Raw genomic sequence first — 16,083 nt, 5'->3', positions numbered from 1 at the left:
AACCGAATTAACAATAATCGCAAGAAAATCAACGAAAACCGAAATAATTGCATATTTAAGTACTCATCACGAGCGTAAAAATACTACAGTTTTGATTTGACCGAATTCTTGCGGCGACGTGCTAATGTCCAGGTCTAGGTCCAGAATGTGGAGATGAAGTGGTTTGGAATCGGAGTAGTGTGTTTTGGTAATAAGTCGGTGAGAAATTAGAAGCTGGAGAGTCGTAAAAATTTTCTGTGGTATTTAGAGTAGAAATATTTGTGCGGCAGAGAGCATTCAAAGGCATAAATGATTCAAATTCAAGTCTTCTTTCATTATTTTTGAAATAATTTTGGAATTTTAAAAAGTACTTATTTTAAATTTAGAAGGGTTCCGACGAATGTACATTTTGTAAAATTGATGAATTTGATTTTAAAAATTACTTAATTGTTCAATCACTGATTTAAATTAATAAATTATAATAAAAATGAGTAGAAAACAATCAGATAATTATTTATTCAAAAAAACGTAAAAAATTCCGCCAGGAAAAAAATAAAACAAATTCAAACACAATAATGGTAAAGATTTGATAAAATAGCTCTAAGCTAAACGAAACATTACAATTTATAAAATCATTATTTCATGATTCAATAATTAGCTGGAAAATTCATAAACAAGACACGAGCAATTATGAATGATTAAAATATGCATAACGAGATTCGAACCATACTAATTGAACAGAGAAGTAAGTTACCTATACGAAAAATGAAGATTAAAACTTCATCTCAATTCTTAGTAAGTATAACGCTGCAATGAGTTCACTAATGACTTAATTACACCACGCTCATCTTACGCATGTAGGTAACATGAATTTTCAAAAATTAATTGAAGATGGTATTTTACGTAATATCTTTTATAATATTTTTAATCAGAATAGACCACCAAGATGTACCAACTCATATTCCACAAAAATGAGTTAACTTTCTTTTGATGTACATCAACATATAATCATATGATTAAAATGCAAATTAATTTTAAAATTAAGAACCAAAGTATCTTTGATGATGAATAAAAAATCAGAAACACTATTCGAAGTACTACAATCAGTCAACATATCACAGACGTCAATATAAAATATGTATGAGTAAATTAATCTAAAACACAGTTTGAGCAAACAACAAATACCTATAAGAATAAAATACAAATGCCCGAAAATATTTTGTATCTACTTAATTATCTCTATCATTTAATTCGAAATTATAGAAAAATAAGTTGAACGAATAACATTTTGAATGGAAAAAATTAGTATAAAAATTTACAGAAGTTACGTTTCTGTTTGAGAAATTTTGAAATACCAAATAATTATGTACGTAGATAATAGTGAAATTTCGAAAAAGATCAAGTATTTTCATTCCGTTTAAGTAAAAAATAATCCGAAAAAACGCTTTGCCATTCCCATAAAATTGGAATGTAAAATGATCTGGCATACAGTGGGGTTCTAGATCCATCTAAGAATTGTATCGAATAAACGCTAGTCCAGTTTGAATGACGCGAATACATGGGTTCTAAAGGAGTAGGAGAAACAGAATCTAAATCTACAAGATAATCGCAAGTATTTAAATTCACCTGAAACAGTACGTCACAAATTCACAATGTATACAAACATTTATAAAGAATGGATGAATGGAATGAAGAGTAAAAAATAAAACACTTACATATCGTGAAACTTGTTCTTTATTCAAGTCATTCATATCAGTTCTGACGATCTTTGAGGCTTCTTTGCTGGGCAGGTAATGAGCAGGCAGCTGTCCTCGAAACTCGGTTTTGATAAAATTGACCGTCCATCTGCGTAAAATGAAGTAAGGTAAGAATTATTAAGTATTAACTGTTACCAAGTAAAAGTACAAATAATTAATTACCCATCGGGTAGAAAGTAAGACGAAGGAAACCGATGCCATTCTTTACCAATACACAGATTAATTTCATTTTTATTGATCATGGTGGTTTTGACTGTCTTCAATTGACCATATATAAACGTAGGAGCGTGATAACCTAATCAATTATATAGGTAATTAGTAAAATCCCTTCATACATTGAGAAAAGTATGTATAATACCTAGTAGAACAGATAACTTACTTTTATACATCAACAAAATCCTAGATACTCCCAAAAGGACATAACAGATTAACGCAATGATTGATATTTTCTGCGTAACTTTTACATAATGAAACAACTTTCCTTTGATGAAATATCTGTACCATAGCATTTGAACTCTGTCCATACCTATGGCGCCACATAAAGCTATCAAAGGATATACAGGGAACAAAAATCGTTCTTCCTGGAAATATATTTCATTCTTTGTAAAAATTCAATTCATTATAGCTGGAGTAATCAAGTGAAAGCACCTACTTACTTTATGAGGTTGAGTGAAGAATACAATGAACCATAAGTATAGTGATCCTAAGGATAAGATATAAGGCAGACCACAGCGATTACCAGTTACAGATGAAATGGTCATTTTAATCCATATCTGCATTACAAAACATTTCAATCAATAACAAGAATGAAACATTGTACAATTTGAAAAACCAATATAACCTAAACCTACTAATAAAAGAGGTGTTGACAACGCGAACAAGAAAGAAATATTAAAATTCAGGAATCCGTTCAAGATGTAGAAGTACCAAGGAGATTTTCCATATAAGTTTGGTCCTTGTGACGTGAAAATATTATACTTGATGATATTCCAAGGTGTTAAGGTAAATTTCCCATAATACATATAGTCTGTCAGCGATAACGGAATCTATAAAACAAAATGAATTCATGCTTAAAAATTCAACTTCAAAATCATGTAATTCAGTAAGTAGGTATTTAAAATTACCAAAATTATAATCGCAGACAAAATACACCATTTCAGAAATTGGCGCCATCTTTTTTGTAGGAAGACAATTTCAAAAGCAATGGGAGATCTGGAAAATATCAATGGATCACTTTATAAGCAATTCGTTATTCACGCTTGATTCACATTTTTTTGATTTAATAATAATTACCCAATAATTCCGGCAAATGGCCAACTTAATAGCGAAGAAACAGCAACAAAAAATACAGCTAAAGGATATTTCTTATCAAACCAAGAGGACATCGATAACATAGTCATATACCTGAAAATAAAAATGTTCAAAATTGAAACAATTTTACAAAAATTTTAATTAAATGAATTAGACTAAATATTTTTTAATTGTTTGATAAAAACACTGTTTAAAGAATTCAATTTAAAATATGGTCTGCTCAATGAATAAAATTTAAATAGCTGCAATATTTCAATTTGTCCGAGAAGATTCAGTTCACTTACATGGAGAAACTAGAAGGTAGGAAAGCTGTGCAAGCTATGAACATACCAGGACTAAATAACAAAATTACCAACATAATCCGTCCAACATTGTCACTAAATTCACGACAAACACTCCTTTAACAGAAAATCAAAATCGTTACTAAATTATAAAATATTCTATAATAAATATACCGGTACTATTGAATTCTTACCTGTAGAAAAATGTTTCACAAATGGCACAAAACGCTGCCAAACAGCAGCGTGTCAGGTAAAATAAAAATAATCTGCTAGGATGGAATACCTTGTAAAAAATCCAGGCAGGAGCATTATATATTAAGATATATAAATAAGATCGCAGAGCAAACTGGGGAGAATATTCCCATGGCTGGAAACCATTTCCGAATAGTAAATAGTGGCTCTGTAAGTATAATCAAGGCAGTTACAAAAGATATAACTACTTCACAAAATTGGGCATTTTATTACATGATATTACTCACTGGTTCCCAATAATTATAGGTTTCATCGCAGTCGGTTATATGCGAATAAATTGCTGAAATTATTCTAAAACAGAATATTACACTGAAAACACAACTTGAAAAAAAAATGTTTTCGCCCATTAAGCTTAAAAAATCAGCACTCAGCAGAGGACTAGAATTCAACTACCAGACTACTACCACACTTGATAGAATGAAACATAAGTCACTACACGTAAATTTAGTACTATTTAATGTGAAATTTGAAAATATAACATCAAATTTCAAATTTGTAAACGCCAATTTCGTGATAAGAAAAGTACAGGTTATCACTAGCCAATCAGGTTCCGCGACGCAGCGACGCTAGCGTACGGAGTCAATTGGCGGTAGTTTCGAAATCGAACCGCTCTGGAGATTCCAGCAACATTGAAAATCCAGTTTCCCCCCAAAAAAAACACCATCAATAGTATATTACACAACGAGGGCCGAAAAAGTGATTTTGAACTCGTGTGAGTTGTTCCCCTCACACTTTTTCTCCGAGTTTAATGAAGTAATTTTTCCTGAACGAGGGTGGAAAGTACTTATTTTTACATCCGAGCGATTCTCGCGAGGTTGGAAAAGTAGTACTTTTCACCCCTAGATAGGAAAAAATCTTTTTGAGCCCTCAGAACTTCCAAAAATCGCTCGAAACCGTTTCCCATCGATTACGGTACCTGTACGTCCAAATTTGTTCTACCTATTCGTAAAATGATACAATACAAATCGATAACGAAAATACAAAAGAATGTTTTATTTTACATACATAATTATACAAAACAGACAAAAAAAGTTACTTTGAAAAAATTAATATTAAAAATAAAAATCGTCAAGTTATGAACATAATTTTACATATTTCATAAAAAGATACAAGTCGATAACGAAAGTACAAAAAAATGTTTCATTTTACATACGAGTAGGTAAGTCTAAGTACATAATTACCTATACAAAACAGACAATGTTACTTTAAAAAACGAATATTAAAAATCAAACTCGTCAACTTGTTTCGCCCATGACTTGGATTGCGTCAGTATTTTCATATTCTGTTTTGCATTTGCCGTTTCATCCTCAGGGAAGACGAGAACAAGTTTTTCTTCCCAGCCTTCTTCCTTCTGAAATTTGAATAGAATTAATATATGTATTGCACAAAATCATTCGAAAATGATTTAAATAAAAAGAAGAATATCTTACTCCGTCATCAGAGACGAAATGCACGCGTTTTTTCACTCTATTTGGCATAATTACATCAACTCTTTCGAGGGTTTCTTCGTTGCCGAACTCTTTTTCAAATAATTTCCACGATTGCAATAATTTCGCTTTTTCTTCTTTTTCGCCAACATTTTTCAAAGAATTATTAGCTCTTTCAAATACTTTGCGTGCATTTTCTAATTCATTTTGACTGATTTCAAAATCAATGAATGATTTCCATAGCAGATCAGGCATATCTAGGTGTGATTGTTTCACTGCTTCTTCGTATATTACTCTTGCGCGGTCAATTTCATCTAAGTAGGTTTCAAGCTCGGCAAACTAAAATAAATAGAATAGAAGTACAAACAGTTAACAGAAATTTTCGTAATGCAATGACAAATTGAAAGTAGTAGAAGAACAAATAGGACTATCTAATCAAATCATTGAATGAATTTCTCATCGTAATGAACAGATACACTTTATCCTTTCAATTTAGGAATATGAACGTCTATTCATTCATAACAAATATTTACCTGAACCCAAGTGGAACAATTTTCTGCATTGAAATCCAAAAATTTCTCGTAAAGCTTCCTGCATCTGTTTACTGCTTGCAATTGCAATTCTAACTCAATGTATCCTTTGAATAACTTCTTTTTCGGACACAATCCTATAGCTTTGCCCTAAAATTCAAAACAAATTGAAATTTACTAGTTCATTAATAATAAAATTTGAATTACACTATGCTTACCAATGCTTTTCTGGCAGCTGGTAACTTCTTTTGACGAACTTCAAACGATGCGTAGTAAAGCCACATTTTAGCGAACGTGAATTTTTTGTGTGGAATAATTTCTAGACACGCTAAATACACTTTTCGAGTTCTTTCGGAATTTCTTGCCGTCAATTCCTCAAAAATGGCGTAGTTGATCCATAAATAAATATACCTTCTCCAAAACTGTTTCCCCTGAAATAGGAAATCCGATTAGAAATAGTTCGTTTGAAAAGAAAATCATTAATATGTGATGATTTCTTACTTTCACCGGAGGCACATTTGCTATTGCTTTTTCATAACTATCACGAATTACTTCAAAATTACCTTCGCTTTCTACAATTTCTAGGTAGTCAAACCAAGCATCATAATTCATAGGATTTTGTTTAATTTCCTAAAACGCAAAACTATTTTAGTACACGAAATGTAGGTATACATTGCATTATGTTTATAGTTGATTCTTTAATTTACCTGCTCGTATAGGAATTTTCTCTTTCCGCTAATGACATTTTCGATTGTATCTTTATCGCCAAATTTCTTTTCATATATAGAATACGCGTTGTTCAAATTCTGAGCCTTTTCTTCCGGTAAGCGTTCTAACGCGTATTTATAAATAACACGAGCTCTTTCATACTACATACACCAAAAAAAAAAAAAAAAAAAATATGACTTGAAAATTAAATAACTTGAATAGTAAATAAAATGTTTTGTGTTTTGCATACCTCTTTATAATTTTCTTCAAATGTAGCAAACGCAACGAAAAATTCTTCGTCCATCAGATCTTCACCAAAAAACTGATACGCCCGATAGTAAACCTCTCTGGCTTCGCTAATAAAACCATGATTTTCTTGAAACCTAAATAATGTGAAGAAAAACATTGAATTTTCAAACCGAATTTCGTTATAATACTTGATGAATATTACAAACCTGGCAAATTTTATCCAGTTCTCAACTACAGGATGAACAATAATAAAAGTATTAAATATTTCGCGTGCTCTATTAATCTCCTTATACCGCATCTCGAAATTGACGTATGTCATCCAAGCTTGCTCATCAGGTCGCCATTGCATCCACCGGTCAAAAACTTGACGGGTTCCTAAAAATTTACGACATATTGTAACATACGATACGAGTTAATGAAACATCTACTTTTTAAAAAAAAATTGTTTGTGTATTTACCCGCCATATTTCCGAGCGTTTCCTCCATATACACGTATTTGTACCATATTTGATTTGCTCTGGGTAAAATAGTTACAGCTCGATCGTATATATTTCTCGCATGATTTACTTGTTGATTGTTCATTTCCCATTGGGAATATTTTATCCATAAATTTACGTTTCGGTGGTCTACATCTAAAGCTCTTTCGTAAATAGATCTTGCCCTGGAATAACAAACATGTACTTATTAAGTATTTATACTTCAGTTAAATATTCTTACAGCTACGTATGTTCAACATACCTTTGAATTTCTTTTTGATTCTCTTCCCATCTCGCGTACTTCAACCAATTGCTAATATTTCCTCGATTTTTTCTGATGTCGTCTTCAAATGTTCGACGCTTTCTTCTTTGATAATCAGCTAATTCTTCGGGGTCAGAGATTTTTTGTTTGGGTGGCTTGAAGAAAAAACACGAATTACATTTTGTGATAAACTCATTAGAATGAAAAATTGCCAAACAATTGAAATAGTAGGTATACTTACATGAGGAACAATTTCTAAATCACGTTCTTTCGCTTCACGGAGAAGTTGTTCAGCAGTGATTTGAATTTCTGCCGGTGCTTTATTTTTAACCTGTAAGAGTATAATACATGTTCAATGATTAGTGAAGTATTAGAAAAGAATTCTAAAATCAGAATACAGTGAAAGACGATTCTAATTGTAGATTTGACAAACATATATAAAATTCCATTAATTTCTAGCGTAATATTCTCGTTCTGATGAAACAAGTAACCAACATTTTCAGATACTTACTTTGACAATTTTTTTCTTCCCCATTTCCTTGAATTCACAGCAGCAGACAGTTAAAAGTATGAAATTTCAAATTTCTAGCAGTCTCTATGTATTTTAGCGGAAAAATAAAAATATGTACTTGAACTTGAAATAAGAAATAAATAAATAATTAAAGAAAAAATAATGAAAACGCGAACGCCAATTTTGTAATTTGTGATTGATAAGAAATAAGTCATGTCGTCATGTTTTGAAACTTTAAAACAACGAATCTCAACGAACTTAACCGAACCTCAACGAACAGCATATCACTAGCCAATCTAAGGAACTAAATACCAGGTATGGAAATACGCCATCTTTGGATATAGATTTCGTAGTTTTGACGGTGATGTGATTTTTTCATTTCAGTCATATAAAGAAATGAAATCAAAAAAATGGTGGGAAAATGTTTATTTTGTGTATTAAAATGAATATGAAGTAAAAAAATAATGTAAATTGGCGGTATTATTAATAAATTGAGTCCTTAAAATTTTTTTTCTATATCCAAAGATGGCGTATTTCCATACCTGGTATTTAGTTCCTTAGCCAATCAGGTTCTGCGATGCTAGCGCGTTTTGAGGAACTGGAAAGTATGCTTATTAAAAAATAAAAATTTAAAATAATTATGGGTCGTGCTAGATTCACCGACTCCCAGTCCAAAAGAGTCGATTCATGATTCTCATTCTTTTCATGACTCTTCAATCCCGCTCACTTAGTGTTGGGCAAATTCGCGAATATTCTTTTTTTGCTTGCGCATGCGCAAGAATATGCGCATATTCTTGCGCATATTCCGCAGATTCTTTTCAAAAAATTAGAACATTATTGCTTAGTTTAGAGATAATCGGAAACTTTCCAAATTTCCATTGAAAAGGATTCAAATTATTAAGGAAAATTGGAAATTTATAAAGAAAAGTAGATGTAAAACTTGTAAATTGTGGAAAATTGTAGAAAAAACTTCAAATTTTTTGAAAAAAGTCATGATTTTTATTTTTTTGAGAGAATATTCTCCAGGCATTTGAGAATATTCGCGAATATTCGCGAATATTCTCAGATTATGCGCATTGAGAATATTCTCAGGCCAACACTACGCTCACTCTCTCAACGTCTTTCGCTTGATAAGTTGATTGATAAATGATGATTGATTAATTAATTATACTTTACCAGCACTAATATCAATTTTATTGGGTGTTACTAGTGTTTTTACTTTTTATTGAATGAATTTGTATCATTATTTCTATTCAAAATTCCTTCATTGGTCGATTTTGAAAAAACTATAACTGTTATAAACACTAAACAGGGCTCGGATTTTTTCCCCGCAAAATTAGTGGGACTGGCATAATTTTTTCGTCCCATATTGATTTTCTTTGTAAAACAATACCCATATCGTTGGAGAATAAATATTTTTACGTTTTAGGGCATATTTTGGCATTTTTTAGGGAATATTTCAGCGTCTATTTAGGGTTTTTTAGGGAAAAAATATTTGAGCTCTGATTATAAAATAGTTGTTCTTGTTCCTGGAAATAATTTCCAGAAGTTCCAACAATTACCTAATTCAACGAAATGGTAAATGGGTTTCAGTTTTCAACTCCAAACTCGTAATTCATGATTGTAGGAAAGATTATTGATTATTCAGCTATAGATTAAATTTTAAAATTTTCAGTTTTGTACCAAGACGTAAGTCGAATTTGTTGGAGCTCGAAATTGATTCCATTTTTTGGGAATCCGTTCAAAGTTTTGAAGTTGGATTGGTTTTTCTTTCAAAATTAAAAATAAAATTTCTCTTTAAATTGATCATAATTTTCTTTTCAAAAACAATTAAATTAAAATTGAATTAATTATACAGTGGTGTAGGAAGTTGGTATGGGACACAATGACAGAACTTGGAAAATTTTTCATTCAAAAATTCAAAATATAAATATGAAACCGAATGAGTGAAAACTGACTGAAGTGAAAAGTGATGATTTGATGAACGACTGACTGATTCATTTCAAGTTTGGACTGGGAGTCGGTGAATCCAGCACGACCCAATAATTATTATTAAAAAATGTGAAATTCATTTTGAAAGACAAAGAGTTTTCATTTTCAATTTCTTTAATTTTTTTTCAGAAGGGCAATAGTTGTACCTTGTTTTCGTGTATTGCATTTGTGAAATCCATCCACCTGCGATTAATCGATTACGGCCGATTATAAATAATCGGCGATTAGTAATCGGAGATAATCGATTATAATCGTAATCGTTACACCTCTGAACAGCGCGAGGTATGAGCTTTGCTATTTTATTTCTTTCTATTGTGTTTTTACTTTTAGTGCACTGCTACATAAGCGGCAACTCGGCAACTTAGCAACTTCGTTTCGCGTCAGTGGAACGAAAATGATAAGAAGTTGCTCGGTTATTGGCTGGAACTAGCAACCAAATCAAAATTTTTTGATTTGGTTGCCAAGTTGCCAGTTGCTGGTTGCTAGTTGCTGCTTATGTAGCAGTCGACTTACGCTCCTTCTCGTCGCTTTTCAAGTTTCTGCGTAGCTAAAATTCCGCCTTTTCGATCACATTTATTCTTGCATTTTGTGCTTGTATTCTGTTCGCGTTCTCATCAAAGTTCATTTAAAATGTTTGTTATTTCGGGTTCTTCGGTTTAATTCGCGATTGGTAAGATACATTATAATGAATTTTTTAATAAATCCCATCATGAGCTTATTAAAAGCTCCCAGTGCCATGATTTCAAATCGAGTGGCGAATGTGAAGCTCAAAGTGAATCAAGGCGTCGATAATGCCTTCGAGCATGCCTTCAGAGGAGGCATGTTTTCTTTGATAATGCTGACACTGGTATGGATATCGGTATTTATTTACGTCGTTTTTTATTACGCCTATGTGCCAGCTCCATCGTACATGAGACCAGTACATTTACAAGTCGAGTTAGTACTGTGAAATTTGTTGTCACATAGTGTGTTAAAACGTACGTAAATGTGCTTTAATTATGCTGTTAATTGCTTTAGACCCTGTGAAGATCTCACTAAAGAGTGTACTTATCCTTCCGCTCATGTTCGGTTAACTCGGCGGCAGCAATTGCTTATGATGGGTCAGCCATATAAATTTTATGTACACCTCGAGATGCCGGAATCGCCGATCAACAAGCAGCTTGGTAAATTGAACTTGATACGAATATGGTATATTATCGAGTTATATAATTTCATAAAGATTCAACAGGTATGTTTATGGTTTGCATCCAGTTGACGGATCGAAAAGGTTTTTTAACGTCGCAAGCATGTCGCTCCAATATGCTTCATTACGAAAGTGACTTACTCAACCAAGTAAAAGTAATATTGCTCTCGCCCTTTTACGTGTTCGGTGCAAAAGAAGAAAAGCAGACCTTAGTTTTTGAATTGTTCTCCGATTTCGAAGAAGATCAGGTATTGACTATTGATATAATGAACATATCGATTCATTAAATTCGTATCGTACATACTGATTCTAACACTAGGTATTTATGTGTGTTTTTATTTAGAATCATCCCGTTACCGATGTCTACGTCGAAGTACAAGCTCGTAACATTGAAATATATTCCGCTTCGTTGCTAATAAACGCTCATCTGTCTGGAATGCGTTACTTCATGTACCACTGGCCGGTCACTTCTTCTATTTTGGGAATATCATTCAATCTATGCATCGTGTTCTTCACAACGACGTTGTCGTTTTATAATCGTTTCTTCGTCGATACAGGTGAGATTTTTGTATCTAATTAATGATAGAATGGGACTAACTTTTCGTTCGCGTACATGTCTAATGCTTTGGGTTAATCGCTACTTTTTTCGCAGCTAACATTCGACCAGATTAACTTAACATGTTTCGTTTGCTGTAGCCGCTGTCAAAGCTGTTCGTGCGTTATCTAAGAAGTTCGAAGATAAGAAAGACCGTTTTGATGATATGTTTTCCAAGCCAGGTAATGATTCGAATATTCGATTTTAATTACTAAAAACGTGTCTCAAATTAATCATTCTTTTTAAATTAGATTCGAGCGGAGTAAGTGAGCCGAAGTCCGAAGAACGGCGAGATAAAGACGGAACGGACGAGTCATCGGAATATTATCTGGATTAAAAGGTTAGTGCATTCGTTCGTGTTCTTAATTCTCAATATTGCGTTATCATTGAACTTGAACGCTTCTAATTTCATTTTCATTTGTACGTGGGGTTCTTGAATGAAAAATCAAATTTTATTCTTGTTTTGAGATATCGTTTTTCATCTGAACGAGTATGATCTTTCATTTGTATGTTGGAGAAAATGCCTTGACTTATTAGAGAGTATTCGTTTTTTGTTTAAATGAGTGATATGCTTTCATCAGTGAACTCTAATGCGAGTTCTTACGTAATGATTTGGTGTTCAGACGCTCAAACTCGAAAGTATTGAAATAATAATCGTCCGTACGTTGCTTGTTTATCGCCCAAGATGAAATCATTATGTGAATGTGTCGTATATAGTCAAATTTTCTTCAATACGACAGGAGTTCGAATCACATTTGTATCTAATTGTAATTTGCAACTGATGTAACAATTTATATCGCTGTGATTCATCGCCGCTACGTATTAACGACAATTTTACGGGTACTTTGTTGCGCTTCGGTGTTTAACCGAACTCGATCTCGAATACGTGTCTTAATTTCATATTTTCTTGTACGAAGGATTCAAAAATGTGAGAATTATGCTTGTAGTTTAGTTTCTATGTACTAACAAAGATTTTTGCGTATTTTATTGTATGTACTTCGGTGTTTAACGGAACTCGAATACAAATCTTAATTTTTTCATTGCTTTGCACGAAGGATTCGAACGTGAAATGTGAAATTACTCGTAATGTTTAGTTTTGAGTCGTGTCGAGTTTAATTTTTCATGGGTACTATCAGAAAAGGGAAAAATTATATTATGCTGTGAGAGGAGTGAGAGGAGTATGAATCACGTCCATCATTTCAATTTTTTTTTTTTTGTACACCCATCTTAATTTATCGCTGTTTTTCAAGACTGCATTAACAATGTGGGTATGTATTTCCTTTCATATGGGCTCATTTTTATAAACTCAAATTCGAGTACGATTTAATATTCTACCTGATTGTGTTTACAAAATGAGATGGTTCAAATTTGAAAGTATTGAAATGATAATTCGTCGCTGATTGCTTTTTATTGCCTAACAAAGATATTGCTAGCGTAATTGCGTATGATCTAATCTCCTTGACTTTGAAAAACCGACGTAAATGTGAACGTTTATTTTCTGATTCGTTTTGATTTATCGTTGCGACATTTTAGTAAGACATTTGACAATGTATAATATCTAGACTTCGGTTGATTAATCCAATTTCGAGCCTGAATTTTTTCAGGCGTAGAGGGGGGTTCATAGTGGCGTACCGATATTATCGCTTCTCACCGATTTCGTGATTCTATTTTTCATCCGTATAGAAGATAGAGCGAGAGGATTTTTTCGAAGGGGATGAAATTGCAGCTAATGCTAATGGTGTGATGGAAGATGGAACCCTAAAAAATTTATTTTTTTTGTATTCATCATGATTCATCGCTTCATTATTTTTAATTCAATATTTATATATTTTTACACTTCAGTTTTATTCATTTTTATTTATTTATTTTTTTTTACAGACCTGTGTAATTAAAAAAACATTCGACTTCATGTCTTTTTCATCAACGGGGATTTGTATGATTTTATGTGGTAAGCGTTTCAAACGCGGTATTTCTTCGTTCTACTAAAAATCAACAATACTTTTACGCTGAATGCCAGCCGTGTTGATAAACTTTAAGATGTATTATTTTTATCATCCTCGAAGAGTACGGGTTGGTTTTTAAAAAAGGGGGAAGGGGGGGTGCACGTATTGAAAAAAAATCAATGGATTTTCATGTGTGAACGTAAAGCGTAAGCTTATTCTTCTCGACTTTTATTTGGTGGAATTTGGAGATGGAAGGAGGCAGTCGACTCACATTTCTGGTTGGGTACTTATGTTTCTATGTTGAATTTAAGTTTGAATTGAGAGCTATATTTTTACGAATGTTATCTTAGTAGATCTAAGATGTACTTATACATATCATTGATCATAGGGAAAGTCCCACTAGGGAATTTCACACATACACTGTTCAAAAATGGAAACTTCGTAATCTTTTTCCATCATCAAACAAAAAATTCTCATTTTATTTCAACAAAGTTTAAAATATTTCAAAAAATTATCTCCTCCAATATAATGACCACAACAATCTTCGATAATATCATAGTTTAGGTTTAAAGCTGAGTAAGTGGTCTTCAGTGGAAACCAAACGACTCATTTGAACATTCACTTTTCTTCTCTTTCAATAATTTTTCAAATAACGAGTAGAAAAGAGGAAATTATTTGAGCTCTCTATATTGTCTCTTGATGCCCCTAAAGTTTCAATTCTCAACTGCCCCTTACACTGTAAGATGTACTTAATACTTATACATATTTAGATAACATCTTTCTTACTTCCTATAGATAGGAAGATTTATGGTTACTAATTGCCTCCATGCGATACTTACTTATCGTTCATTTTTTCTTCACTAGATTTGGAGAAAGGGTAGAATGAAAATTGTGCAAATACAAATACTTGTCCCTGTTTAACCCATCAACTCCGATTGAGCTGATATTTGGCTCATTGAGAGAGCATGACATTCATACCTCAGAACCAAATTTTGAACCGCTAAAGTTAATTTTCAGATTTTTGGCGAATTTTTAAAAATAGTTGAAATAATCTATTGATACTTGATATTCAGATGAAAATAAAATGATTGGTGTTTATACATAAGTCGATTCCTCGAATTGATTGCTACCATTTTCGAACCGATTTAGAGCCTCCAGCATAAATTGAATTGTCGCTGTCGATTTTGAATTGATCCAGAAGGCGTTGTATCGATTATCTTCGACAACTGAAAATTCAAGTATGTATGAAGTTCGACATTTCAAATCTGTCATACATGATTGAATTTTCAGTTGTCGAAGTTGATTGCAACGTCTCTTTGAGCGATTCAAAATTATTGGAGAGAAGTCAACTTTCACTGAAAGCTCCAAATAAACCCAAAAATGGTGACAAATCGATTAGAGTGAGGGGGGAGACTTGAGTGTATAATTCAATTTTTTGATTTTCATCTCCATTACTCTTTTTTCGTGAATAATTTGAATAAATTCATCAACTAATTCTCCATTTCCGCTTTTTTCAAACATTCGCCAAGAATCTAATAATCAACTTTGGTGGCTCGAAATTAAAATCTAAGGTATGAGCAACATGTTCTCTCATGAGCCGAATTTTAACTCTAGCATAGTTGTCAAGTTTTAAAAATTTTCTTGTGAGCAATTAAGCAATTTATTTTGGGATTTATATTGAATTGTGGTTTTTAGATATTTCACTTATGAAATAGATACCAGTTACCTACCCAGTTATTTATAATTTTCACTTTGTTGCACCATGAACTGACATTCCTCTCTACTTATTTTTAGAACACTTACCTATTTTTCTTTTGTTTTGTATTGTTGAATTAAATGTTATCGTTTTTTTCTCAGTGTGTGATTATAACACGTTAAGCTATCTGGAGAATTCACAAAAAAATGCCTTAAGATTCATTGGTCATTAAAAATACATCACGAGTGTATTTCATCGAGATCGTTGAAATTCGTCTTTTTTACCTTTGTTGGTTGCAAGAAGGGGAGACTTTTTTCAAACCATTCATTGGGCTAACCCTTCCTTTGATTTTCCATTATGTAAGATATTTTTGAAAAAATATCATTTGAGGAAAATTTTTATTGGAATCTGATTCATTGCGGAAGCAATACTTAATCGTGTGCATCATTGTACAAAAATTACTTACTATGTTATTTCATAAACTATAAAAATGTAAATTATCGAGCGTGAATCAGTAATTTTTAGCTGGTCAAATTACCTTCTATTCAAAGACTGATGCAAAGCGACGAGAAAATACACAATTGTTTTCCACGCGACGGAATCCGTTTATATCGTCGAGAGATATTCGAACAAACGGTTTAAAAGACTACCTACTAACAATGATTCGCACTTTTCTACCGTAAATCGTATTCGATTATTTTTTTTTATTCTTAATTTATTCTATTTCGTGCTCAAAGATGAATGAGGCACACCCAAGTAATTATTGGGCTTAAATATGTACAAGAGAGAAGACTCTTGAAATTGATTTTTTTCGGTTGCACATACGAGATCCTAGAAAGTAATGCGGTAGACTTTCCAATTTCCAAAAATCTGCCTTAGGAGTTTACGCATTTGTTTTCGTATCACTCGTGTTACCTAATCTGGTATACTT

The 16,083-nt window shown here is 32.3% G+C and overlaps 3 protein-coding genes across 7 annotated transcripts in view; 1 reads left to right on the top strand and 2 right to left on the bottom strand.

The window, feature by feature from the left end:
• Positions 1–972: 972 nt before the first annotated feature.
• LOC135833135 (alpha-1,2-mannosyltransferase ALG9-like) lies at positions 973–4,085 on the bottom strand. Its single transcript, XM_065346783.1, has 11 exons — positions 3,808–4,085; positions 3,523–3,728; positions 3,332–3,445; positions 3,030–3,140; positions 2,861–2,948; positions 2,588–2,782; positions 2,393–2,509; positions 2,116–2,317; positions 1,899–2,031; positions 1,695–1,824; positions 973–1,605 (listed from the first exon to the last, which is right to left on the bottom strand). Exons 1-11 carry the CDS (start codon positions 3,925–3,927, stop codon positions 1,378–1,380), a joined length of 1,644 nt encoding a protein of 547 aa, XP_065202855.1. The 5' UTR covers positions 3,928–4,085; the 3' UTR covers positions 973–1,377.
• Positions 4,086–4,558: 473 nt separating this feature from the next.
• On the bottom strand, positions 4,559–7,948 carry LOC135833141 (crooked neck-like protein 1). The gene is made up of 12 exons (XM_065346794.1): positions 7,744–7,948; positions 7,474–7,563; positions 7,233–7,387; positions 6,953–7,155; positions 6,701–6,869; positions 6,496–6,628; positions 6,245–6,406; positions 6,039–6,167; positions 5,756–5,968; positions 5,541–5,687; positions 5,011–5,346; positions 4,559–4,931 (listed from the first exon to the last, which is right to left on the bottom strand). The coding sequence occupies exons 1-12, from the start codon at positions 7,765–7,767 to the stop codon at positions 4,800–4,802; spliced, it is 1,893 nt and encodes a 630-aa protein (XP_065202866.1). The 5' UTR covers positions 7,768–7,948; the 3' UTR covers positions 4,559–4,799.
• A 1,870-nt stretch (positions 7,949–9,818) lies between these two features.
• The window catches only part of LOC135833142 (seipin-like), a 213,346-nt gene continuing 207,081 nt past the window's right edge, over positions 9,819–16,083 (top strand). For 2 of the 5 annotated variants that reach the window (XM_065346796.1, XM_065346797.1), the window contains exons 1-6: positions 10,053–10,671; positions 10,753–10,898; positions 10,955–11,166; positions 11,262–11,475; positions 11,615–11,695; positions 11,765–11,853. In XM_065346796.1, coding sequence (XP_065202868.1) covers positions 10,421–10,671; positions 10,753–10,898; positions 10,955–11,166; positions 11,262–11,475; positions 11,615–11,695; positions 11,765–11,850 — 990 coding nt within the window. In that variant the 5' untranslated portion in view covers positions 10,053–10,420 and the 3' untranslated portion in view covers positions 11,851–11,853. Of the gene's footprint in view, positions 10,018–10,050; positions 10,672–10,752; positions 10,899–10,954; positions 11,167–11,261; positions 11,476–11,570; positions 11,696–11,764; positions 11,854–13,391; positions 15,313–16,083 lie in introns of those variants that run through there. The other 3 variants (XM_065346795.1, XM_065346798.1, XM_065346799.1) reach the window with 3 other exon arrangements.

The sequence above is a fragment of the Planococcus citri genome, chromosome 1 (genome assembly GCF_950023065.1).
Source record: "Planococcus citri chromosome 1, ihPlaCitr1.1, whole genome shotgun sequence".
Classification (NCBI taxonomy): domain Eukaryota; kingdom Metazoa; phylum Arthropoda; class Insecta; order Hemiptera; family Pseudococcidae; genus Planococcus; species Planococcus citri.
This window is presented reverse-complemented; position numbering and strand designations above follow the sequence as displayed.

Coding starts and splice junctions, on each gene's coding strand:
- LOC135833135 (XM_065346783.1), bottom strand. CDS start 3,927: ATGGGCGAAAACATTTTTTTTTCAAGTTGTGTTTTCAGTGTAATATTC. Junction 3,446..3,522: donor TGTGAAACATTTTTCTACAG/GTAAGAATTCAA, acceptor TTTCTGTTAAAG/GAGTGTTTGTCGTGAATTTA. Junction 2,510..2,587: donor TGTCAACACCTCTTTTATTA/GTAGGTTTAGGT, acceptor TTTGTAATGCAG/ATATGGATTAAAATGACCAT.
- LOC135833141 (XM_065346794.1), bottom strand. CDS start 7,767: ATGGGGAAGAAAAAAATTGTCAAA. Junction 7,156..7,232: donor AATCAAAAAGAAATTCAAAG/GTATGTTGAACA, acceptor TTGTTATTCCAG/GGCAAGATCTATTTACGAAA. Junction 4,932..5,010: donor ATTTCGTCTCTGATGACGGA/GTAAGATATTCT, acceptor TTCAAATTTCAG/AAGGAAGAAGGCTGGGAAGA.